The sequence below is a fragment of the Rhamphochromis sp. 'chilingali' genome (genome assembly GCF_963969265.1).
Source record: "Rhamphochromis sp. 'chilingali' genome assembly, chromosome: 9".
Taxonomy (NCBI): Eukaryota; Metazoa; Chordata; class Actinopteri; order Cichliformes; family Cichlidae; genus Rhamphochromis; species Rhamphochromis sp. 'chilingali'.
In genome coordinates, this window is record NC_137936.1 from 20,574,075 (window position 1) to 20,601,383 (window position 27,309).

The 27,309-nt window shown below is 39.2% G+C and overlaps 2 protein-coding genes and 1 long non-coding RNA gene across 4 annotated transcripts; 2 read left to right on the forward strand and 1 right to left on the reverse strand.

Moving 5' to 3' along the window:
• Nucleotides 1–587: 587 nt before the first annotated feature.
• On the forward strand, nt 588–4,189 carry LOC308402729. Its single transcript, XR_013972800.1, has 3 exons — nt 588–881; nt 2,704–2,877; nt 3,368–4,189. It is a non-coding gene; the product is annotated as an uncharacterized lncRNA (long non-coding RNA).
• Nucleotides 4,190–4,350: 161 nt separating this feature from the next.
• Nucleotides 4,351–14,675, reverse strand: h1m (linker histone H1M). 2 transcript variants are annotated; one of them, XM_080891802.1, is made up of 7 exons: nt 13,812–14,675; nt 12,831–12,969; nt 5,746–5,850; nt 5,436–5,671; nt 5,263–5,362; nt 5,138–5,187; nt 4,351–4,658 (listed from the first exon to the last, which is right to left on the reverse strand). In XM_080891802.1, exons 2-7 carry the CDS (start codon nt 12,877–12,879, stop codon nt 4,437–4,439), a joined length of 762 nt encoding a protein of 253 aa, XP_080747928.1. In that variant the 5' UTR covers nt 12,880–12,969; nt 13,812–14,675; the 3' UTR covers nt 4,351–4,436. The 2 variants fall into 2 exon arrangements, with proteins under 2 accessions (XP_080747928.1, XP_080747927.1); XM_080891801.1 differs by having other exon boundaries at nt 13,052–14,675.
• LOC308402726 (uncharacterized protein) lies at nt 11,353–22,910 on the forward strand. The gene is made up of 16 exons (XM_080891800.1): nt 11,353–11,663; nt 13,234–13,281; nt 13,374–13,436; nt 13,629–13,685; nt 15,912–15,959; nt 16,057–16,116; nt 17,068–17,130; nt 17,293–17,343; nt 17,435–17,497; nt 17,608–17,709; nt 17,976–17,994; nt 18,298–18,317; nt 18,426–18,466; nt 18,613–18,679; nt 21,995–22,035; nt 22,134–22,910. The coding sequence occupies exons 1-16, from the start codon at nt 11,363–11,365 to the stop codon at nt 22,224–22,226; spliced, it is 1,137 nt and encodes a 378-aa protein (XP_080747926.1). The 5' UTR covers nt 11,353–11,362; the 3' UTR covers nt 22,227–22,910.
• Nucleotides 22,911–27,309: the final 4,399 nt, after the last annotated feature.

A 27,309-nucleotide genomic window follows, 5' to 3' on the forward strand; every position in this document is an offset into this window, starting at 1 on the left:
TAAGACCAATTCTGACCTGATCATCTGAGTGTTGCAGCAGAAGTTGAGACTCATCAGACCCGGCAACATTTTTAAATCTTCTATTGTCACATTTTGTGTGGAGTTGTAGCCTCAGTTTCTAGTTTCCTCACCGGTGTGGTCTGCTGCTGCTGTAGTTTGGAAAAATCCCAGCAGATCAGCAGTATCTGAAATAATTCTGGCACATGCAATCATGCTACGTTCAAAGTCAGTTTGAGCTTCAGCAGCTCATATGGAGCCTGTCTACATGCCTAAATGCACTGAGGTGCTGCCATGTGATTGGCTAAGATATTTGCAATGAAGATCATATCAACAATTATATGTTAACCTTTCTCATCGTCTCATAAAAGGGTCGAGAGTGTACAGAAAAACAAAAAACGTCAAAGCCAACAGATGCTCCACACAATCCATTAAATCTGCTGTCGTTTTAAAAACTTCTTTTTTCTCTGTTCCCCGCGGATGAAGGTGAAATTGAGCTGGGAACTGCCTCCTTCTTCAGACCTTTAGCTACACCCAGAAAAACAACTTCTTTTATTGAACTACCACAGATTTTATTTAACTGCAGAAAACTTACTGAACCTGAAACACCGGATAGCAGATCGTTTACGACATTCACAAACCTGAATCAGCGTGAACGTTTCTGTTTCTGACAGTTTTACATGTTGTTACGCAACATGAACGTTGGGCACCAACGTCGTTTTACTGTTTACAACATTTATCGCTTCGATTCCGCTAAACTTTAACACATGCAAAGTAGTTGGATTTATTTTTTTTTTTTAAAGGTGACAAATGTGTCTCAACATATCAACGCCTGAGAGGTCACTGACACCCGACTACGACTCAACGATGTCACTTGAAGCCAGGTGAGCATGAAGCGACCAATATAACCAGGAAGAACTGCACAGTCATCAAAAATGATGTTCTCACTACATTCAAGTGTGAGGTAGGGATCTTTATCGCCGTGTACTGTGTGTTAGGTGTAAGTCTGCAGGCCACACACACGGGGTACAGCAGCAGCAGCCTGACGGACGAAAGCTCCCGGTGAGAGGCGGGCAGATAATACCGATACCAACGCTGGTATCGGATCGATACTAGCGTGATAGGATCGTTACTTTGTTTCTATCCTTTTACGTCCCCCCGAAAGGGTCTAGGCATGCGAGTGAGGGGACCAGTAACAAATGAAAGGAAAACAGAGGTGTTTTCAGTAAATAAAATAGTCTTTATAGATAATCTTAACATAAAGAGCCGGCAACGCCGTTTTACCAATAACACTTGGAAAAAGGAAAAAAGGTTGCAATAACAAAGAACACAACAACCAAACAAAAACGCCACACCAGGAGGAGGCACTTCCAGGGGCCCACAAGCTCACCCTATCACTAGCAGCAGCCCACACTACTCACATAAAGCAGCTATACTATTTCCACACCAAGAACACCCCACCCTGCTCACAGCTCATCCCCAGCTTATATGATCTCAGAGAGGTGATTGCTGACTGGGCCCAGGTGGTAAATGAGTCCAATGAGCAGCAGCTGTGTCCTGGGGAGAGAGAAGAGCAAGAGAGAGACAGAGGGGTGGAGCAAGAGAGGAGGAGGCGGAGAAAAACACCACGCCCACACAAGGGCAGTATCAGGAGGCCCAGCTAGGGCCCTAACATATCCTCTGTGGTCTGTATAAGCCCAGGTGTTTCTTGAAATGTAATAAATAAAAATATCTTCGAGAATACTGATTTACACTAGGGTCACAGCAAACATTTACTCAGCCAATCACATGGCAGCAAATTTAACAATGTAAGCATGTTGACATGTTCAAGTCGTGCTCCTGAAGTTCAAACAGTGCATCAGAATGGAGGAGAAAGGTTATTTAGGAACTTGAGATTCCCATCATAAACATGCAGCTGAAACTGCTCAGAGTTTTTGGTCCATGTTGACATGATAACCTCACACAATGTTTCCAACACTGTGCTGAATCTATGCCATGAAGAATTTAGCCCAAAGTGGTCCAACCCATTACTAGAAAAGTGTACCTAATAAAATGGCTGGTGATTGCATATTAACATTTACAACTGTTGGATGTTTCATGCACTCTAGAAATGACATTTAATACAACATTTACTCATGCCCTGGCGTGATGCTGATCGACTGTGATGATGGTTTGGAGTTCTGGGTGAATTTTTATTCTCTCAGTCATTTTTGTAATAGGTTAGTTCCCATTTTATCAGCACAACTTAACAGTGACATAATGGACTTTTTAAATAAAGCATAGATAGATTATAAGCAGCCACCACACTAAAATGAGTGCTTATAAATCGTTTTAAATGAATTTTTGTCCTAATGCAAAAAACCCCATTGAATTTAAAGACTTTAATTAATTTAATCTCACTTTTTTTTTTTAAGAAATTGTTTTATTATTTTAAACAGCAGTAAAAGACAGATTTTATCAGTAAGGACACACTGCTCATTGCTTTTTACTGTAAGTGGAAAAAGCATGCTTATATATGTAGTCACCCCACAGAGGCCCACTTTGAGGCAGACCAATTTTCAGGTTACAGCCGTCATCTGGAAAGCACGCTGTTATCCAAATACCGCTAGTAACAAACAGGAGGCCTCTACATCTTCTTTCAGTCCAATTATTCAGCAACTGTGGTGCAAAATCTGACTAAAATGTCTCTTTCAATATCTTATACAGTAGCTCAAGGCAGTGTACCTGTGACCACAGCGAGGCCTTTGATGATGTACTGAAGTACGTCGGTAAGCTTCAGGAAAGCCACAGCCAACTTGAAGAACACTTTAAAAACTTAAATGCGAGTCACCAACGAGACTACTCTTTGCTCTTTGAGGACCTTAAAGACCTACAGAACAGGTACTATATTACTCTGTACAGCTGTATAGGCTGAAACCATCTGCTGTTTTTATGTAGTGTTGTGTTTTGCAGAAGGGAATCTCTAGAAGAGCGATTCATTGACTTGACAGAACAGTATCAGAATGACGTTTGGAACTTGAAAAAAGAGTTAGCCGCCACAGCGGAGAAGAGTGCTGATCGGTCTTCTGATGCAACACAAGATTTTTATGCAAGTTTCAAATAATGTTTTCCCATGTCAAGAGAAGTTGTTCCAGTATGTAACTGATGTGCTGATTCTTCCTTTCTGTACAAAAAAAAAAAAAAAAAAATCCAGATTTACTCTTTACTATTCCACCTCAGAAAAAAACTCCAAAAACAGATTCTGACAGGGCTAAAAAGATGCCAGGCCCTTTTTAACAACTATAAGGGCCTGGCATCTTTTTAGCACTGACTTTGTAACTGTACTTCTCCTTGGGCAGTAGAAAACTTCAATTCTGTCTCTGGCATGCAGGAGGTGCTGGAGGCTTGTGAGAGACGCCAGTTCAAGCTGGAGCAACAGCAGCAGAAAGAAGAGGATGCAGGGCATCCAGAGACATGGGTCAATACCACTGCACAGACAGTACTTGAAAAACTAATTGATGTATCGCTAGCCTTTATAACTGTGCTTTTGGTGCTGATGTCCACAGTGAGCAGCTGGGTGGCCCCATTTTTCAAGACAGCCCTTCTAATGCTTTGCACACCGCTTTTTCTGGTCCTTTTGTCTTTCCTGTGGAGGCACTGGGATGTTATTTTAGAGTATCACCATTTACCCTTCTGCAATTAACATCTTGGAAACAAATAAAATGAATGCAGACACCACTCCGTCATCTTTATTACTGCAGTGTATGGAAACTTAAATCTAGTGCATGTGTCTTACTACAGAAAGCAATAGCCCATACAGTGAAGTCCGAGTTACACAGGAATGAATCCTTTGTTTATAGGTTCAAGGTTCGTTATTTGTCACATGCATAGTTATACAAGTATAACACACAGTGAAATGTAGCCTGACACGCTCCTCAACATGTGCAAAAATGTTGCACATGTTGGACACGAATCTACAGCTGAGGATGGTCAACATATTCAGGGACATGCACCGATTTATAGAAACAGTGACTCAGTTTGGTGAGGAGCCCACTAGGTCAGCTCGTTTACACAATTGTCTGCTGAGACTTGTGCAAATATGGTTCACTCAGAAAAGCTGCCACCTGAACGTTAAGTTCAGAATGTTTGCAGATGAACGACTTTTTATTTTGAAACCAGGTTACACAGCATTATAGACTTGCTGTCATAAACTCACAATCGGTCAGGTTTCTTTCATTGTAGGACATGTTAGACCTTCAGTAGCACAAATGCAGAAGGTCTGAAGTAAATTAGGCGCCAGATTCAATACTTTTGCAATGCTTGGGGTTAGTTATTGTATAGTCCAGTATTAAAGGTAATTAGAATATACTGAAATGCACTCGAGCTAAAAATTTAGATTTATTTGATAAACGATATAAAAACAGTCTAGAATTACAAGTTCAATCTTCAGACTTTGTCCCTCATTTTCCGCTTGATTTAGAAGCCACTTTACTGTCCGCTTTGGCAACCTTGGCCTTTCCAGGCTTTGACTCCTTTGTTTTCTTTGCTTTAGTCTTGGTCGAGTCAGCAGTTTCCTCACCATCCCCAGTCGGTTTAGCTTTTTTAGCCTTTGGCTTCTTCGCTGGAGCAACCTTTGATGTAGAAGCCTCTTCATCCTTCAACTTTTTGGGAGGCTTTGAGTCCTAAAAGGCAAAAGGGGAATTTAGGAGACAGCAGTAGATTGAATGTCAGAATTTTATGACCACTGGAGAGAATGTAAACTACTTTACCAGACAAATAAGAGATCCTATGAAAACTGACATGTTCAGGACACTTTACCAAGCCATTAACCCCTTAAAGCCTGAATTGTAACGCAATTGCCAGAAAATTCACTTTAAGATGAATCTGACAAATGATCAAACACACTCCAAATCAAGTCATATGTAAATAAAATACATCAAATTTGCTACATCTGGCTTAAAATAAATGCTCAAGTCTATTGTGCAATTTTGGATTTTTCTCTAGTGAGGCTGTACATTTTGTTGAAATTTATAGTTCTGCAAAAGTAACATTCTGACCATGAATATAGATGTAAATTACCATGAGATTCATCCACATTCTTAAATACATGAAGAGTCAACTTCCCAACTTCTCATCTAAAGCCAAACTTGCGTCCGCTCACCTCTTTGGACTTTGTTTGTCCATTTGCAGCGTCTTTCTTCTTTGTGGCACCTGTAAGAAATGACGAGTTGACACCGAGTAACAGCTTAAATTACTGCTCACTCGAGGTTTAACGGTCATTCATACCCGCTTTCCTGGGCTTCTTGGCTCCATCCTTGGCTGCTTTTGGAGACTTCTTCACACTGGGCTCTGCGTTTTCGGCTTTTGGTTTAGGCTTCGGTGCAAGCTTAATAAAGACGAAACCCGTAATTGACATTTGAACTCTTCGTTTGAACCCAGCTGCAGATGTAACCTCTTACCCTAAATCTCCTCGTGGCCGTTGTCGCCCTGGAGTTTCCAGGCTTCACCAGCGTCCCATTTTCCACTCCCTTCTTCAGGTTTTTGCGAACTAAAGTCTTCAGCCTCGCCAAATCCACCGACGGATATTTTTCTGTGATATACTTCAGTATCGCCTGGGATGAAACCCCTTTGCGCGAGTCCAACGCTTGAAGTGCTTCTTTCACCATGATCGCCGTGGATGGATGAGGCGCAGCATCTACGCAGAGTAAATTTACATATAATTTTTAAAGTTCGTTCAATCTTAAAGACTTTCGCCTTTTGCGCACAGACCTGATTTCTTTTCCGGCTTCTCATCCACCGACGCCTCGCTTGTGGATGAATCAGACGGCTCAGTGGAGTATGCTGGTGGCCTTTTGGGAGGCATTTCACTAAAATCTAAATTTAAAAACAGGACACAATAAAGGCAGACAAGCTAAAGTCTTAAAATATGCGTACTCTCCTTTTATTTGGCAACTGTCTCCGTTTTTATGCAGTTGTTTCCGGTATAATGAGACCAGGTGAACCGCATCGCACCAGGTGTGGTAAATTAGGATTTGAAAGCCACCGCGGATTCATCCAACTTCATGTGTTATCACTGAATCCTGTCACCTCATCCGGTGTCAAAACACCCAAGCAGTGCTTCAAATGCACAGATAGCAAGGCGACATTAAAACAACGCTGCCTTTTTATTTGAATCGTCGTTGTGGCTGAGACTGAAATCTCAGACCTAAATAAATGTCGGATCAATGTTAAATAATGATTAAACTTGACGGTGTGACGACAGTGACGTATGCTTTAATTGGCTGATCGAGATTTTGGGAATAATATTTAAAAATCACGGATTTATGACCAAGAGACAACCTACCCAGGGACTGAAACGCACTTTATCACATACATATCTTTGCTGACTGTATTTGGCACTTTATGCAACCTTTTGCACCTCTTTATGATGATATTTGTAATAGTAAAATAAACTGTTTTAGGTGGTTAAATGTTATGCTCAAAATTAGCTTTTGAGATGTGAATTTAATCATTTTTAGTTTTTGACAGGTTTCTAAAATTTCACGTGCTTTATTCACATTGTGTTTTTGTATTTTCTTTTGTAGTTGGTGCAAATGCATTACACAGAGAATTTTCCTTTAGCTATAAGCAGTTCAAAGCTACAGTCTAGGCTGGATGGAGGCAGGACATCACAGAGGTAGGAGAAAATTCCCCAGACATAATTTCAAGCTAAATAAAATATTCTAAAAAGTATTTAACGTGAGTTAAATGAATAATAAGAAGTTTAATAAGGATAATATATTTCAACATCATTACACAATTTATCCTGGCTGTAGATACAGAAGTACAATACTCTGAAGTATTGAGTATTGTTAGTAATTTGCCTTTTAATATGAGTTGAAATGCCACAAAAGTGATTAAAAAACAATGTCAGAATTCAGTATTGATTAAATGAAATGTTTTTCTTTATCTGACTGGATAATTGCATGTTGATGTACATCAGTATGCCAAAATTAAAAGATGCCAGGTTATAACAAAACTGATCATTTATATCTGTAGTCCCAGGCCACGTCACATAAAACATTAAAATGAACAAAGACATAAAGATATACAACAAAAATAAATACATAAATGAGTTCTGGGTGGTCACACACCTGGTTTGCTATCAGCCAGTGTTTGAGATGCTCCCTATTTTTGTTGCTGTTTAGCTTTATTACTGAAGTTCTCCGGTCATGTTGTTAATATTATCTCAATATTATCTGAGGGTGCAAAACTGATTAAGAAACAATATCAATGCTCAATGCAGAATTCATCAAATTTAGACTGATAGCACAATGTTGAACAACTATTGTTTGCTATCTCAGTGTGCACACTTGTGTCTGTGTCAAAAGCAGATGCGTGTCACACATTGTAGACGTGCGAAAATGATCTTTACTTTAGTAATAACCGCCTTAGTGGCTTCTGTGTTCTCATAGATAAAATTACCTCCTAGAGAAAAAGGACAGGAACTAAATTTGTACTCACAACTCATCACTGAAACTTTGTATCTAATTTACATATGAAGCAAAATCAAATTTAGATTGCTCAGTGACTGCAGAGGCAGACTTGTGATGAGTGTAAAAATGTTTGCGTAGGTGAGGATGAGTTCATGCTTGAGTTCAGCCTTGGGTCTTGAAATGCCTACAAACAAAGAATGGCTTTGATATGTTTATATTGAGGACTTCAGAAACTCAGCCGCGGCTCCTCTGAAAACACAATGTAGTGGTGACATGATGGGTTTTCCATTCAGAGTATGTTTTATGAATTTTCCTCTGGGGCCACACAGGACACTGGGACTCTTGTGGTAAGCTTATAATCGGATAACATTAGTATTAAACAGAACTGAGTCCAGCTTATTGATGCAGCCCTTCACAACAGTCCCAATTTCCCATGTGGTCCCTTGGGAAAATGAATTAACCACTTGTGCATTTAATATTAGTTCTCCATCCATTTATTGAATTTGCATGCAGCATGCACCATTACATTATGCGACTTTATTTCTATTTTGTCTATTTCATAGAGAAACAACAGCTCCAGTAACCCTAAAAGATACAATGTAGTGGGCTCCATTTTGCATCTTTTCTCCTCCACCTTCATGAATATAGTCTCCATGCGTTCAGACATACAGCAAAAGAAACACAAATAACATAGCAAGCAGACATTACTTAAAAAAGAGGCTGATGATTTGCAATGAGTCATTGATTGAAATGTCTTAAATGTTGGATATGTAGAGCGCTCTGTTATTGTCTCTGGGTTGCAAGTTGGTAAAAAAAATCATGTCGATCATGGTCTGTAGTCATGATTGTAACATTATTTCAGTATTATCCGAGAGTGCAGATGTAATTAAACTTAGTCTGATAGTGCAATGTTGAACATCTTTATGCATACTCAATCATTCAAGTAAGAAAATCACCAAATGTTGATTCTGTTCATCTGGATGTAGTGTTTCCAGTGAATGCGGCACTTTCTGAATGTATCGTTCTCCCACTGAAAAAGCTGAGTCCCACTTTTGAGAATGTTGAACATCGTTTCAGCTGTTGTTTAGTGCGCACATTTGTCTGTATCAAAAGCAGATGTATTTGATGTGTTGTAGAGGTGTTAAAAATCTCTATTTCAGTAAAAACCATCATAGTGACTTCAGTGTTGTCATAAATACATTTATTTAATAGAGCTAAAGGGCAGGAACTAAATTTGATTTGACCTCTCATCACTGAAACTTTGAATGAATCTATATATGAAGCAAGAAAACATTTAGACTGCTCAGTAAAGAGGCAGAATATCAGGTAACAGGTTTATCAGGTAACAGCAGATACAAAAGCTAAAATGTGCGCTTTACTGTCTTATGAACTAACTTGTGAATACTTCATTTGTTGCAATGCTTTGAAAATAAATGCAAGTGGCGCGGCTGCCCCTCTGTTGGTCTTCCTTGGTCTCGTGTGTTCTGGGAGCCTCTGGATGTCTGGAGCTTTGATCTCCTCCATACCTGCTTCATACCCTGGAGGACGGGGCTGTGGCTCCCCCCACACTCCCTAGCAGATCGTTACATGGAGAAACCTTTGGAATGCAGGCGTGCTGATCCACACAGGTATGCACACAGGTGTACACACGGGTATTCACAGACGCGGACTACAGCTTTCTTGGCTGCTGCCTCAAAGCACATTGTGCGCTGTCTATCTTGCGTGCTGCACAATATCGTTTATTATTTAGTATCTACTGATATCTACTGCTAGCTAGTTTATTGTGATGGTGCCGTTCTTTTTTTTTATTATGTTGCTCTTTGTTGTTTGCTTTCTCTTCTGTTTTTTTTTCTCCATACAGGTGACCCAGGTGTTTTTTTTTTCTTTTTTTTCTTCTCTTTCTTCCCCCCCTTCTCATCGTCTCTTCTCCCCTTTGGTTTTCTTTCTCTCCCTCTCTTTCTTTCATTCTTTCTCCCTGTCCTATCCCCCAGTCATGTCTATCCCGTTTGTAGCAACTGAAAATAAAATAAATTCATAATTATAATAAAGGTCAATCAAATGGACCAATATGGCAAGGCCATGATGATCCACTTGGTAAAATAAATCCGCTTGGCATCTTTCTTGGCCTTAAGACAACAATTCTGATGGCTAAAGATCCAAACGGGACACAAAAAAAAGAAAAAAAAAGAAAAAAAAAAAGAAAAGAAAAAGAAAATAAATGCAAGTGATGCATGTGTGCAGATAGTGAGGCCTTTAACCCACACAAATTCAAAGTAAATGATGCTCAAATGTGCTCTTCTCATTAGCTTCTTTTCACCCCTCTGCTGTGGTTCTTTGTTTCTCAGTAAAACATGTACGGGTACTTTCGAAAGCTGCATCGTTGTGGTCTTTGGCTGTTGTTCAGTGCTGTTGCTTCCTGTCTTTTTAGTTTGAACAAGTGCTGCAAAATAACAATCAGTCTGTTTAATTTGGCTGTTGCAGTATTCAGCTTCATCATGGCTGGACACCTGCTGTTTGCCATCCTCATGAGTAAGTTAATTCTCTGTAGATTTCACCATAAATGAACTCAGGGTCATCTTTGCAAATTACCTACATTTTTCATGGCTGGTGATTCTATGCAGGTTAGTTTATTGAGAAACTATTGTTCTTGTTGGATTAAATCTGCATTTATACAGACTCTGAGCAAGAACTAACTCAAGCTTTAACAGTTTAATTGTTTAAATGTTACATATGTGTTCATATCCAGTTATTAACACATGCATGTATTTCCCTTGTTAGACATGTTATTTCTGACAGCTTCCTCTCATGAGTATCAAGTCCAAGGTCAGTCTGCAATTTACAGTTTTAATTTCAAACTGTTCTTTTAGCATCATATGAACTGATACAGTCTGCAAATAACCAAACAAAGTTTTCACACACTGTTTGTTTACAACAAATCTCTCTCATTCAGAGTGTTGCCATAATAACCTTTTAGATATTTGATACATGTATTTCCCTTTAATCTTTCAGCTCTTCTTCCACCAACACTGACAGTGAGCACATCAGTGATCTCAGAGACTGACTCAGTCACATTACACTGTCAGCCACCAGCATCTGCCTCAGTTCATCACTGTTATTTTTATACTGGGGAGCAACAAAGTAACAAAGGCAACTCGTGTCTACAGACACTGACAGGAACTGAACTGCTGTTTATGTCATATCAGAGATCACCTGCTGAGGTCAAAGTCAGATGCTTTTACACAGTGAAATATGGAGCTGTGAATTCTCCTTCACCGCACAGTGACACATCCTCCATCACCATACAAAGTAAGAGACTCTTCTTCCTGTTATTAGATCATTTATCATACAATTACCTTTAGCAGGAATCTGGTGGACAGTGCTTCATGTTTAGGAGAGTATGTTAAAGTTAATTACAGTTGTTGTCAGTTATTACTTTGCAGGTCTCTGGTTATAAACATCTAGCCTACTACACTGAGCTAAATTTGCAGATACAAAAACCTGATACAGAATCACTGTTTGTATTTCATATAAAAACCTGTTATGATAAAATTATGATGGATTTCAGTTACACCTTTCTGTGTGTTCATATTAACAGACATGATGTGATGGTCCAGCTGATATTTAACCAGTTCAACATGTGTTTCTCACGCATCATCTGAGAAGGCTGAATGTCAAATTTTACTGATTCGTCGAATACATGTAAAATACATTTCAGCCTCCATGTGGTGTTAAAAGAAATTTCAGGGGATCGAAAATGTTAACGTCAGTTGTAAAATATGATGACTGAGTGTTATAGTAGGACAGTTGTGATTATCACCGCTGTCGTCGTTTTTGTACTGGTAAAACATGCAGAATATGTGACTGATATCTAATGATACTGCATTGATCTTCATGTAGGTCAAACACCACAGATGAGCGTTCAGCATTTTAATGGAGAATATGTTCTCATCACATGCTCTCTGCCTGGATCTGTGAAAAATGATACAAGATGTAATTTGTACTTTGGAGAAGCAAGTCGTCCAGTCCTAAATCAAACTGTCTCCAAGGAAAGCAGGAGAAAAACCAAACAGAGGTTCTGCCAGTTTTATGTCCCAGTTGCTGATTTTTTGAAGCATCTACTTCTTGTTCAACAAAAGGATGCCAGCTGTGATTACAGTTTGGAAAGTGAACCCAAGTCTTTGTCACCTCGCAGTGATCGATACAACATGACAGGTAAGTCAAAGAGAAACATAGCATAACCTGTTTTAGTGTATATGATGCTACTTTTGAAATTAATAAAACATTAATTAAATAAACTGCTACTGAATGTTGAAGTTGACATAACTTTACAAAGTGTGCCTTAGTCGCTGTATAATTATTCCATCTTTTCTTGTAGTTGATCTGATTAATTTGACTGAATTCTGTTCAGTTTATTGAATTTCAGCCTGTTTGTCCATTAAAATTCAAAATTATTTGAATTTATTTGAAAAAAAAAATTCAAAATTATTGGAACTGGTGGTTATAAGAGTGCAGCTGTGCCAGAAGATGTGAATAAAGTCACAGTTCAGCTATGATTAAACTCTTAGTAAGCCATTTTGTAAGCGTTGTAAATATTAACAATGTTGAGCATTGAGCCCAGCATGTGCTAGTGGTGAGCAAGGCTGCAGCTGAGGTTGACATGAAATCATTAATATTCTACTTGGTTACAACCCTCTGATCTCCTACACAGATCTCATCTGTTTTTAATATTCAATAATTGTTGTCATTTCCCAAGAAGGGGTAGTTTACAAAGACATACAGTGGTGTAAAAACCTTCCTGTTTTCCTATTTTTCAAACAAATGTAAATATTAGACAAAGAAAACACAAGTAGTCACAAAATGCAGTTTCTAAATGAATGAGTTTATTATTAAAGACTGCTGTGTATTTTTGTTAATTTCATGTTTTATAGGTGTTTTATGAAAACCTCATCTCTGCAGTCACTTAGTGTATACTCTGGCTCTGAAAAAGATCCTGAATTTCAGGATTTCAATTAATGTCTGTGAAGGTTCTCAGTCATCCAGGTCATCGTAGTCAAAGGAGCTTGCAAAGAAAAGCGTCTGGACTTCTTTAAGTTGCTTGAAGACGTTTCACCTCTCATCCGAGAAGCTTCTTCAGTTCTAAGGTCAAATGGTGGAGAGTCCCAGATTTAAACCTAGTGGGACTCCCCACTAGGTTTAAATCTGGGACTACAAACATTTCGATTAATGTTTGTAGTTCAGTTTAACAAACATGACAGTTCTGTCTGAACAGAGAACTCAAACTGTCCGGAGGGGGAAAGGAGAAAATGCAGTTAAGCGACCTGTAGAAACGGAGCAAAGGAGTTACGAGAGACTGCACAAGGAATAAGTTAGAGAGCTTACTTGCCACACATTTACTAGAGGCTTGGGCGAGGTACTTAAGGCTGGACATTGAAGTGGGGACGACGTGGACCCCAGGCAGCGCAGGTGAGCAGGGAGGTAGCTTGGAGAGTTAGCCAGGATAACTCCAGATTGAGAATGGCTGGGCAGTGAAGCAGAAGAGATGACGATCCGTGAATGTCGTGCAAATCAAAGTACTACATAGAAGCCGGTTGATGATTTACCACTTAAGGCCGAGACAACAATCCGACACCCGAGAGCTGTCACAGTGCTCCTTAAATACCCGGCAGATGACTCCCAATGCACCACAGGCAAACACAAGAAAACCAACCAACAAAATCACCCATCAAAATATAGACACATTCATTTTTATATACATAAACACTTTTTTTAAATTTTTTTTTAGATATTTTGGCAAAAGAATGCACAATGTCACCATGTACCATGACCACAGGTAAGACAGACTATACATCTAAGTAACATACAGAACATTGTGAATGTTTTCTTTAAATTAAAAACAAACAAACCTTTTATGTATTTATGCAGCACAACTGAGTCTCAGCAATCCCAGTGCTTCCAATAATACCACTCCTGTAACCCCACCATCAGGTAACTAAATTACTGATAGGTTATGTGTGACAGTAATTAATCAGAAATAGAAAAGTCTGTTAATCTGAGTCCCACAATTAGTGTGACCTAAGAGCATGGCATGAGTAGAGATGACAATGTGTGATTTTGTTATGAGTACATGAAAAATGGAAAAACACAATTTTTTTTTTTAATGTTTCTGTTTCACTTCAGAAGTTCCAAAACTTCAAAAGCCTGAATCAAACCATACCTCAAACAAGAAAACATCAGGTAAGTAAAAACAATTCAATCATTTTAAATCCATAATATTTTTTTTATTAATAGTTTTAACCAGATTTTTTCTATGTACCATGATACATCAGCTGTGTGTACTTTGTGCATTCATTAAATTCTCACCATGTTAACATATTAAGTTCATTCAGCTCCCAGTGTGTTCATCTGAGTTAAGCATATTAGAAAAAGAAAGTCATCATCAGTTGAACTCCACAACAAGGACACATCCGTGCAATGAGTATATAAAACACTATGTCGCCATTTTAATTCTTTTTTTTTTTTTTTTTTTTGGCCTGTCCCGTTTGGCTCTTTTGCCATCAGAATTATTGTCTAAAGGCAAAGAAAGATGCCCAACGGATTTACTTTACCAAACTGACCATCCCAGCCTTGCCGTAATGGTCCATTTGATTCACCTTTTATTGTTTATTTTATTTTCACTTGCTGAATACGGGACAGACTTGACTGGAGGAAAGAAGGGGAGAAAGAAAGAGGGAAAGAGAAACAGCTGAGAAGAGGGACGGGGGAGAAGGGCAAAAAACAAAAACCAACAGAATGGGCAGAAAAAAAAATGCATATATCAATCACCTGGATCACCTGTTGAGAAAGAAAAAAGAGAACAAGCAGAAGAGAACAAGAGTAATAGAATAAACAACATCACAATGATATATGGGAATATGACAGTAAATACTAAATGTTAAACATTATTGTGCAGCACATAAGATCAGCAGAACACAGTGTGCTTTGAGGTAGGAGCCAAAAGGGGTGTAGTTTGTGGGTGTGATCACCCGTGTGTACACCTGTGAGCATGGACGCGCTTGTTTCTTTAAAAGGTTCCTTCATGTAATGATCTGCTAGAGGGTGTGGGGGGGCCACAGCCCTGTCCTCCAGGGCATGAAGCAGGTATGGAGGAGATCAAAACTCCAGACATCCAGAGGCCCCCAGAACACAAGAGACCAAGGAAGACCAACAGAGGGGCAGCCGCGCCACTGTCCCAGAAAGAGCTGAGGAGAGTCCCAGATGAGGGTTCACTCAGCAGCCGCGGAGCAGAAGCCAGGGGGAGTTGCAGTGACGCGCCCATGAGCTCCGCCGGCAGCCAGCTGTGCCTGAGTGACCGAGCCCCAGGCCGAGAGGCCGGGGGCACCCCACCTCTGAAGTGGCCCGACCGAGCCCCAGGCTCCAGGCCCCGATAAGCGGCCGCCAAGGAGTGAGCCGGTGTGTACCTGGATGCCCATCCCCGGACACAAAGAACCACCAACGCACCGATGTCTGAGGGAGTCCGCCACTGGCAGTGGCCATTTTAATTCTGATACACCTGGGGAGGATTCATCATTAAATCTGTTTGTAAATAAATACAAAACTACTGTTTTTCATCCTCACTTCTATAGAGTATTTTTTGATTTCTGAAATAAAAATGCTGAATAAGATTAACAGAAAAGCACTGCTTTAATTTTCCAAAGTAAAACCATTAATAACTTGATAAATGAAAAATATCAGCCTTCACTGAGAGATGTTGGCTCTTACACCCATAACAGAAATACTTTACTTTTTTATTGCTAATAAGAGATAAGAAACAGTAACTGCTTTACATATAAAACAACAACAACAATAACAAAAAAAAAATAAAAAATACACATCAGCTTTCAGTGTCAAATGTTTCCTGTGCAAAGAAACTGCTCACTGTCCCCAGAGTCACAGTTAGAGAGATTTGCGTTGATAGCTGAGCTGATAATAAATCCACAGTGTCCACTGGCTCTGTCCTTTCTTTGACCACTGAATGATAATAAAAGGTCTCATCTTAGAGACCTTTTATTAATAGAATAACAATAATACCATGATTCCAATAATTTCTCTTCTTGGCTTAATAATTAACTCTGTCCATGTGACTGTTGAGTGCAACACCACAGGCACCAAGCACCAGAGAAATACAAAGACGAGAACGATAAATATTTAACAGACATATAAAACATTTTCAGTAAAGACTCAGAGTAAAGGTGGAGGTAAAAACTAATTTTATATTTTAAAACAGGTCCCCAAATATTTCAGTTTGAAACAAAGTGGGGGATGACTGATTAACTCAACCTTGCATTTAGGGTGGAAATGCTGCAGTACTGTGACAGTAAATTTGTTTTTAGTTCCAAAATTGCTTCTTTTAAAATGACTGTGTGAAAGGAAAAAAACATGTCATGTTGATTTATTTGTCTTCTTTTACTCTGTTGTGAAAAGCAGAATCAAGAGCGACCACCACAAAGTCAACATCTACCACAGCCACAGGTAGGACACAGAGTACATTTAAATATCAATCCAGATCACTTCTTTTTTTCACACCACTTCTTAAAATGATCTTAAACATGTTTGTGGATTTATGCAGCAAAACCGCAGCAAAATACTTCCACCTCTACCACTTCTGTGAACTCACCGTCTAAGTCAGGTAACTGATGTGTTTTGTGTGACAATTGTTGATAGCACATTTAAATAGTTAGCGTCAGCCTTACAGTTAGTGCCACCTCTGTAGTCAAAACATGTGACGATTTTTGAGTGGTAAGATTGTTAGGTATGCATCAAAAATTCAGACATAAGCATAAACATTTGCTAAAATGTGCTTCTGAGCAGCTGAGCCATTAATTTAGCAATGTTTTTTTTCATCATAAATTTGTAACTTCCTGCAGGTAAAGAAAGAGCCTGTTCGTGTAAAAGTAGAGGAACTAAGTAGAGTGACAACAGTTTTTTTCTTTTTGTGGCTGAAATTACAAAATATTTACTGAAGTAATTCTGTCCTCAGAGTTAGCATCAGTTTTCCAGTTAGACGCACAGTGAACATACTCACACAGTCAGGCACAGAAGTTACATTAACTTGATTTCTATTATAATTACGACTGTCTACTGTCTGGTCTCTACTGCTATTTTGTTCCCCTGAGGTACGGGGATTTCTAAAACTGAAATAACACAGGGAAAATAAAGAAACCAACACATTTTTATCAGAGCAAAACCTACATGATTTCTCTTATCTGTATAACAAAAGTTGTAATCATTAAATTCTCTTAGCTTAATTATTGTTCCTGTGACTGCTGACCAAGAAAACTAGAAGTACTGTTTTGAGTGTAACAACAAAAATAACCACCAGAGGGACACAAAGACAAGAACTATTCAGCATCTCCAGACATTTGCACTCATATTATGTCTGCACTAAATTTACAACAATAAACAAAATATTAGAATTTGGAACAAAGCAGTGGATCGACTGATTAACTAACAATACTGCTGGGAAAGAAATAGTCATTAATGTGATAATACTTTTGATTATTAGTTCAAAATGACTTGATAACTCAATCACACAATCACTATAAATAAAGTCTTTAACATTTTTTGTGTATTTATGCAGCAGAATCAAGTCTCATGACACCCAGGGCTTCCATTTCTACCAGTACTGTGGACGTATCGTCAGGTAACTAAATTACTGAGGTTTTATGCATTGTAGCGTTATTTAATCAGAATTTATTGATTTTTCTTTATTAATGCAATCCTCCTCAAAGCAGAGACATGGAGCTTTGGTGTAATATATTGTTTTGTTTAGTTTTTAAATATGCTTTTATTCTAAACATTGTAGAAGAAGTTTCAAGAAAAACAAACACAAAATCATCATTTACCTTGACCACAGGTACGACATACAATTCACGTGAATATTAACTCTGATCATCACACATCACTTCTTAAATCTTAGATCTTAAACATTTCTGGTGCTTTTACAGCAGAATCGAGTCTCAGCAATTTCAGTGCTTCCACTTCTCCCACTTCTGTCATCTCACCATCAGGTAATTAAATTACTGATGTTTTATTTGTGACAATAGTTAATAATAAATCAGAACACACATTAATCTCTTTTTCAGTTAGAGATGAGATGTGTTTGTGGTTTCCTAAACAGGAATGTGGACACTGACTGTTGTGCTGGTCGTCGTTGGTTCTGGTGTAACTGTGGGTGCCATCTTATTGGTACTGGCAGTTTTCAGATCTAAAAGAAGAACTGGTGAGATCTCAATCAGTTATTATGTAAAATCATGCAGATGTATTTGATAGTTAGAGTGTAATATTAACATTTCACACTCAGTGGATTAATACCGACTACAGTGTCTTCTTCTTAAAAGCAGTTTTGTAGTCAGATTTGTTGTTAGAGGCTCTTCTGTTTCACAGACGTCTCACTGAATCAGAGCTTGTCAGTTTGTAATTAATGGCTGTAAAGCTGATCTGACCCCAGCAGACTAACTGTCACTTCTTTATTGCTGTTTATTCCAGAAGGATATTCTCTAAAGAGGCAAGAAACCTGTTTTCAGCAAGTATTATTTTGTTATCACTTGTATAGACGGAAGTTAAACTTACTGACTTTAGATTTTCTTATTCTGCAACTAAACAGAATTATTGGAAGAGTTGTGGATTAAATGCCTTGCTCAGGGGCAGCGGGGCACTTCAGGGCAGAAAGTCCATTCACTTTCCTGTATCAAAAAACAGTCTTTAAAGTAGTAACCAAACAGAGTAATACGATTGGTCTATGGAGAATATTCAACATTTATATGATTTTTGTTTAATTTTTAAATTAATTTTTCTTTTTTATGTTTAGGACAAGAACCAGCATCCAAGGTACTGAATTAATTCAGTTGCAGCATCAATGTGTTGTTGATTTATACAATATTAGGACAGTATTTATACACTTGTTAACTGAGCTTTATGATTTACCTACTGCTGCAGATGACTTTGTGTGCATGACAAATATTGACCCTGGAAGAATGGTAAATAAACTAAAATGTTTGTCAAATTCTACACTAATATAACAAAACATTCAAAAATTGAAATGCAAGAGGTTTAAGGGTAGTTTAACTTTAATGTATTATTAATGGATTTTCTCATTTAATGTCCTCTTTCCTGCTGCATAAAGTTACCTGAAGGTGATGATGGAGCCTACAGTGTGATCACTTCAATACCTGACGCCAGCTGTGCTACCGGTGAGCTGTTTTTATTTATTCATTTATTTTTATTTTCCTTTTTGTTTTACACCTACTTAAACACTGTAGTGCAGGGTGGAAGACAAATTTCAATATTGTAATTATATTATTATACCACAGCTGTGGGAACATGTTTTATGTGGAGGCAGGGGGTTTTGAAAGGATGACATGTGTGAAAACTGGGGGTACCTCAACAGCAATATGAAAATAGATATTTATTAGGGGTGCAACGATACACAAAATTCACGGTTCGGTTTGGTTCGATACTTTGGTGTCACGGTTCGATATTTTTTCGATACAAAAATTTTTTTTCATGCCTTTTTAATTTGTCATTTATTAAAATTATAAATATATATTTTAACTCAAAAGTACAGTTTTTAAATTTAATGTTGCTGAAACAAGAAAGGTATAAAATAATAAATCTATCTGATGGAGAAGTCACTCATCTTTGGAAAAGAGAGTTTATTACAGCGAAATGGCTCTTTCCAAAATAAAAGCTATACTATCCGCTTCTTCTGGGCTATATTCTCAGTAGCATATTAAACAAATCAGGTCCCCATAAGGAGAATCATGTGCTAACGGCTGTCTAAATGACTCGGGTAAAGTTTGTAGCATGCGTGCTTGTTGTTTTTGTCTGTTTCCACTTGTCTTTGTGCTAGGATGATGTCGGAGTAAATGTGCAGTCATATTCGTTGTGTTCCCACTAGTGCTGTCAGTGTTAATCTCGTTGAAATGACGTTAACGCCACAACACGGCAAATCTCCGTTAACGAGCTACCGCGGATCACCCCGTGCGTGGGGCTGGAAGGCCAACACGTTAACGAGCTAACTGCGCTAACACACTAGTTCCCACCAGGGCTGGACTGGCCATCGGGCATACCGGGCATTTGCCCGGTGGGCCACTCGTAATTTTTCATTTTTATGGGCCGATGGGGTTTTATTTCTTTCTTTTTTTTAACGATATAAATGAATGGTGGTGGATTGGCCAGTTGGTCATGATCGACTCTGGGCTTGACCAGTTACAGCAGAGGAGGTCGAAATTTAAAGTTGAGGTGAAAAGGAACACGATTTCATCACTACTTCAGCTAGAAAATTGCTAATTCAGTCATGAAACTGATCAATGATCAGCTGATCGGCTTTTCTCTCCAGAAAGAGGGAACCAGCAGATGTCGCGCTAAACAACAGCAGCACGTTTAAGCTTGATCAGCTGTCGGTAGAATTTATTTAATGTTAATTTCAAGTATCAGCTGATGTTCGTTGGAGCCACAGCTGTAAAGCTGCTGGTCATGATATCGGTTTGGATATGTGGTAAGAGGGAAACATGAAGATGAAACCAGGAGATGTTCTTACTGAATCATCAGAGCTGAACAGGTGATGGAGAAACAGGTTTACATTTTAGGTGACATGGATGAGTTGAAGGGAAGAAACGAACTGTTTCTGAGAGACAAATAACACCAGAATCCATACTTTTCTTTCTTATTCTCATTTAAAATGTCTAGCTTTTAATAAATATTTATCTGAATCTTACAACCAAAGTTTTCATCTGATGTAAAATGTATAGAAATACATTATTGTATTCAGTAAATATTAAGTCTAGTATATACCCTAGTAAGTTATAGTATTCTTTCCTTTGGGAAGGTACCATCTGTGGAGTCTGCAATTCTGTTGAAGAAAGATGTTGAATCTATTTGATTACAGGAGAAAAATAATAGATTTCTGTGCATTTGTTTGATATGTGCATTAAATTAAAATCAGTTTTGTCAATTAAGTATCTTGAAACAGAGGGTGGGGGAGTGATTCCCTTTTTTTTTTCTGCTGGGAGTTGGCAACCCTATTAGTTAGGTATATGTAATTATAAATTAGGTTGTTTTATATTTTTGCTAAAGACCGTTTAGAATACCAGAATAGGGAGGGTGGTGTAGGTTTAAGTTTATTATAAAGGCTTTATGGCTTTTCCTATAATACCATGGTGGGCCGGTCACTAGTCAAAATGCCCGGGCTGATTTTTTGTCCCAGTCCAGCCCTGGTTCCCACCCATGTAATTGAGCATTGCGTGGCACATCCGACATACTGTTTTACTTTAGTCCATGACGCGCTTACCTTCAGGGTCATACTTCACATGAAAACCAAATTGGTTCGAAACGCCACATCTGAATGAGGGTGGGGGAGGTTCAATTTGCCATGTTGCAACCAGAGCTTAACTTCTGTCTCGCTAGCTTGCCCTGCACTCAGTGAATCTGCGTTCGACTACTCCGCCTAGGCTGCACTGTCGAGCGCAGATCCACTGAGCGCTCAACACAGACAGCATCGTCAGAAGAAAAGTTGATAAATTAAATTAAAAATTTTGTATTGTTCGATACATATGCGTACCGAACCGAAAGCACTGTATCGAACGGTTCAATATCGATACGAGTATCGTTGCACCTCTAATATTTATATAAATGTTGTAAATTGTACATTGTTATGCATGTTTGATGAAACGTGTTTGAAAAGTAGTTCAATATGGCAGCACTTTATCTGCAAAGACCTTGTAACATAACACACAACTACACAGTTTTTAATTATATTTGTGGACATCCACCATCCACCAGGGGGTGCTGCAGGACCCTCAGTGTCCCTAATCCCTGCAGTCCCTACTGCTATATAGAGAATGTACAATATGGTAAATGGCCTGTATTTATATAGCGCTTTTACTAGTCCCTAAGGACCCCAAAGCGCTTTACACATCCAGTCATCCACCCATTCACACACTGGTGATGGCAAGCTACATTGTAGCCACAGCCACCCTGGGGCGCACTGACAGAGACACTGGCGCCACCGGGCCCTCTGACCACCACCAGTAGGCAACAGGTGAAGTGTCTTGAGACCGAGACAATGACAAGGACACAACGACCGAGACTGTCCGAGCCGGGGCTCGAACCAGCAACCTTCCGATTACAAGGTGAACTCCCAACTCTTCCTCAGTTTATCTGCAGGTTTAGTTGTTTAGTTGCTGTGTTTCTTTCAAAGTATGAAAAAGTGAATACTATATCATTTAAAGAGTTGCACCAATGAAAAAGCAAATCTTTCAGTTACATTGTTGCTTTTATCTGTTGCATGAAAAACACCAACAAAAGATCCCAATGTTTCAGGTCCTCTTAAAGAAAAAAAAAATAGTGAAATGACAGTAACATGTGGTGTATGCCCTTCAGTACATGGGGAAGTACACCAGGTCATATTTGTGCAGGAATAGAACAAAACTGTATTACTTCAGTTCTTCTTGCACTTTGTATCTGTCTAAAACAGCAGTTTTAGTTTGTGATTCTTTTAATTGCAGGTGCTGAGAAACTGAATAAACAAGAAAGGAAAGATCAAGATGTAAGTGAGACAAAGTTTCAGTAATTAAGATGTTTGTTATTTGGCTTTGAAGATGCGAGACGTAAATGACTCACACAGCTGTGTTCTTTCTTTTCTAGTTTGATATTTATCATCCATACGCCACCATCGCTGAGAAACCAGCTGTACCAGTCTCACAGGACATGACCTACAGCATGCTGCAGGCACATTGATGATGCTTATTATTTTATTTTCAGTAATGGAACCAAATGCCCACTGTCACTCTGTCAGTACTGGAAATGTTTTTTGTCCCTTGAACAAACTGTATTCTGCAGAAGCTGCAAGTTAAGATTGAAACCGTGTTTTTGTTCTAATCAATGTTAGCACAACATTTTGTAATTGGATATATTCTGCCTGGTTAATGTCAAATTGCTATCTGTGTTTGGCTCAAAATTTTTGCACAGCATTTTTCCTGAAACTATTTTTTTTGCATATAGTGTATCCAAGTAATGACCCTTTTCCACTTTTGTATTTTATTCTATGAAATATTTGTTAGACACTGGCAGGAGGCTGCTTTTGTATCTGGGTTAGGAACAGTAGGGGTTACTTTTTTGTTTTTGTTGCTTTTGCTTTGACCAGAGCTGAGGGCCTAAAGTGGCCGTAGCTGGGCTGTAACGGTGGAGACTTTCTCTTCAGTGGTTAGTGGTTGTCAGTGCAGCCCTGGTTTGAACTGCACTGTAGTAACAGTGTGTGTAAAACTGAGATGTACATTCGAGGTAAAGTAATTCCCTGGACCTCTGCTTACAGGAAAACCACAATACTGAACTGGGATTCAAACATGTGTGAATATTTTTAAAATGAATATTAGAAAAAATAACTTCTTAAGGTCTTAATCAAGTATAACTGTGTGTTATTTGTACTGGTTTGAAATAAATATTCTCTTGGTTAAATTCCCATGATGGTGTCCCTGTTATTAAAACTCTTGAGCTCTTTACTGCCACATGTTGCCACACAGACAGTAGCGGTTTTTGATACGGGCGACACGGGCGGTTCCCCGGGGCGGCATCGTGGTGGGGGGCGGCATCACGGGCATCGGCAAAAAAAAAAAAAAAAATGCTCGTACTCATGCTGCCCCGACGTCAGCCAGCGCATATTGGGAATGGCATAGGCACCGATCGGTTTTCTATCGCCCATTTCCTGGGAGTAAGGGCGCCCTTCGTCTGCGAGGTGCACCTGCTGCTTGTGGCGCAGAGAGGAGAGGGCGGGGCGGCGGGGGATTCTCTGACCGGCTGGAGCAGCATCTAATAACCAACTCGCAAAATAAAACAAAATAAAAACAAACCAACAAACACGAAAACACCAGACAGATACAGACTTATAATTTGCACCGATGTTTTTTCGAAATTCTATACACGAAAAGTGAGCGCGAGAGCCCTCGGTGCGCCTGCTTGCTGCTGAAGTCAAAGTAAACTTTATTCTCATCTCCGCTACAGTCCAGTATATAGAGAGACGAGATGACGAGGCTCCGGTTACAGCAGTGCAAGTAAACAAACAATATATATAAGAAGAGTAAGAAAATAAATATACACTTTAGGACTCGGGATAAAGGGATCAATAACAATTTAAAATTTACAGTTTGATGATTTAAAGTCTCACACACAACCCGTCGAAAGGGGAGGGGGCCGGCTGCTTCCAAATAGAGCACATTTCATTTATAATGTTGTAAATCCAAGTCCATGATTTGAATCCTGGGTTGTGTGAAATCTCAGAAATGCACCCTAGACAAAGTGAATCTGTGAACTAAGGTTTAGGTGTGTTAGATCATGTTGTGGTGATCCTTGGGTTGAGGGATGGGTGTTCATACTGGAGCGCAAAATTAAAACCAATGGAAGACGGACAAGAAAAGTTCAAAGCCATCAGGTCCTCAGTTTAGAAAAAAAGAGAAAAGAAGAGGAGGAGAAACGAGCAAAAGATGCAGGTAAGCAGATGTCAATGGATAATGGCAGGTCATCCTGAAACAATCAGAATCAGAATACTTTATTAATCCCTAAGGAAATTATGTGCGTTACAGTTGTTGCAAGAAGAAATGGTAAAAATAGCAACAGTAACAGACTCAACTTCAAACAATGCATTATGTTACAGATTTTAATATTAATTAGTCCTTGTCAATTGTTGATTTGTCCTGTTCTCATTGTATGACGAATTATGATGGCTGTTTGGTAGCCGTTTGCATACTATGCATACTCTCTCTCTCTTCATATGTGTGTGTGTGTGTGTACAACAGCTTTATGTTAATGTACAATCCTTAAATATGTTTTGTCTGTGTGTGTGTGTGTGTGTGGGGGGGGGGGGGGGGGGGGGCGCCAGAGGGAGTGTTCGCCCAGGGCGCCAAACAGGCTAGGACAGACATCTGGGAAACTAAGCCCATAGCAACAGAAATGACACAAATGTACTCATGCTTGTCTTTATTTCACTTCCTTTCTTGTTCTTTGATCTAAATAAAACTCATAAGTAGTTTCAAAGGGCTGTTCACATTCATTTGCTCCGCTGTGTAAAAGCGTTCATTGTTGCTGTGGTTTTCCTGTGACGTTCCTTAAACTGGAACATCAGCCTTTACAAAGTCAGACTTTCAGATGTGTTCTGCACAGTCACAGTAATCTTCTTCATCATGGCTGGACACCTTCTGTTTGTCATCCTCATGTGTAAGTTAAACCTCTTGTAACCAGTTTTGTGTCTTTTGGTGCTTCCTTGTTTATATTTTTAACTGATAAACTAACGTGTGGAATCAAAAACTAAAACTTCCTCAGCAGGACGATTCCCTGTGATCTTGAAAAGACAGTTTGTTGTATTAATGAGTCATACATGCCTCCAGTACGTTGTTGACAGACTTTCTTTCCAACAGCTTTCGTTCATGAAATTCAAGCACAAGGTGAGTCCCTGATGTTCTACTTTCCACAAAGATTTTCTTTGACTGCATATTTGTTTTTTATTAAAACCAAAAATTACCTATTAGATCAAAATTTTCTTTACCTCTAATTTTTCAGCTCTTCTTCCACCAACACTGACAGTGAACACAGAGGTGATCTCAGAGACGGACTCGGTCACGTTACACTGTCAGGCACCAACATCTGTTTCAGTTCATCAGTGTTTTTTCTACACGGTGAGCAAAAATACTTCCAAAGCCTTCTCATGCCTGCAGAATTTCACTGCAACAGAACTGCTGTTAATGTCAAATCACAGTTCACCTGCTGAAGTTAAAGTGAGATGTTTTTACACTGGAGACCTTAATTCAACGTCTGCTGACAGTGAACCATCCTCCATCACCATACAAAGTGAGAGACTGCTCTTCCTGTGACTGGATAAGTTATCATACAGTGTGTTAGACGTTATTATCTTTATAAAGCTTCATGTTTTCTTTCACAAAACTTTTTTAGGAGTGTTGTTCTTACATATTTTCTTAAACCACCAAAGACAGCACGCAGGAATCTAAACATGACCAGTTACAGTTAATTACAAAATGTGTTGCCGTTCAGCTTTTATGAACACCAGTATTGTTATTGTTGTGCTGGTAAAACATACAATATTCTTGTATATTAATGGGACTTGATTAATCTTCATGTAGGTCAAACACCACAGATGAGTGTGCAGCATTTTAATGGGGAACATGTTCGGTTTGTTTGCTCTCTGCCTGGATCTGTGAAAGATGATACAAGATGTAATCTGTACTTTGGAGAAGCAAGTCGTTTAATCCTCACAGTAGCTGTCGGGAAGAATAGCAAGACAAAAAACAAACAGCGGTTCTGCCAGTTTTATGTCTCAATTGATGATTTTTTGAGACATCTACATTTTGTTCAACAAAAAGATGCCAGCTGTGATTACACTTTGAAAAGGGAACCCAGGTCTTTGTCTCCTCGCAGTGATCGATACAACTTAACAGGTAAGTCGAAGATAAGCAGACTTTATAGCACAGATGCTACTTTGATACATTAAAATGATGAAAATGACTAAAATAAAAGTATACAAAGTATTTTTCTCTAAAAATGTTTTTTAGTTGTTACTCGCAAGATATCATTTCATTTCACTGGCCACGACCTTAGATGTGAAAAAGAATAGATCCAGGTTAGCAGTCTCTTGGAACGTAGGAAGAGTTGAGCTTTGATGATATTGTCAGTATATTAACATGCTTACAGTAGAAGTGGGTGGCACAGTGGGTAGTTTTTACACTGGATACTCTTCCTGACACATCCTCAAAGGGATTTGTACAGTGGCTTGCAAAAGTATTCGGCCTCCTTGAACTTTCCCACATTTTGTCACATTACAGCCACAAACATGAATCAATTTTATTGCAATTCCACGTGAAAGACTAATACAAAGTGGTGTACACGTGAGAAGTGGAACGAAAATCATACATGATTCCAAACATTTTTTACAAATAAATAACTGCAAAGTGGGGTGTGCGTAATTATTCAGCCCCCTTTGGTCTGAGTGCAGTTAGTTGCCCATAGACATTGCCTGATGAGTGCTAATGACTAAATAGAGTGCACCTGTGTGTAATCTAATGTCAGTACAAATACAGCTGCTCTGTGACGGCCTCAGAGGTTGTCTAAGAGAATATTGGGAGCAACAACACCATGAAGTCCAAAGAACACACCAGACAGGTCAGGGATAAAGTTATTGAGAAATTTAAAGCAGGCTTAGGCTACAAAAATATTTCCCAAGCCTTGAACATCCCACGGAGCACTGTTTGAGCGATCATTCAGAAATGGAAGGAGTATGGCACAACTGTAAACCTACCAAGACAAGGCCGTCCACCGAAACTCACAGGCTGAACAAGGAGAGCGCTGATCAGAAATGCAGCCAAGAGGCCCATGGTGACTCTGGACGAGCTGCAGAGATCTACAGCTCAGGTGGGGGAATCTGTCCATAGGACAACTATTAGTCGTGCACTGCACAAAGTTGGCCTTTATGGAAGAGTGGCAAGAAGAAAGCCATTGTTAACAGAAAACCATAAGAAGTCCCGTTTGCAGTTTGCCACAAGCCATGTGGGGGACGCAGCAAACATGTGGAAGAAGGTGCTCTGGTCAGATGAGACCAAAATGGAACTTTTTGGCCAAAATGCAAAACGCTATGTGTGGCGGCAAACTAACACTGCACATCACTCTGAACACACCATCCTCACTGTCGAATATGGTGGTGGCAGCATCAGGCTCTGGGGGTGCTTCTCTTCAGCAGGGACAGGGAAGCTGGTCAGAGTTGATGGGAAGATGGATGGAGCCAAATACAGGGCAATCTTGGAAGAAAACCTCTTGGAGTCTG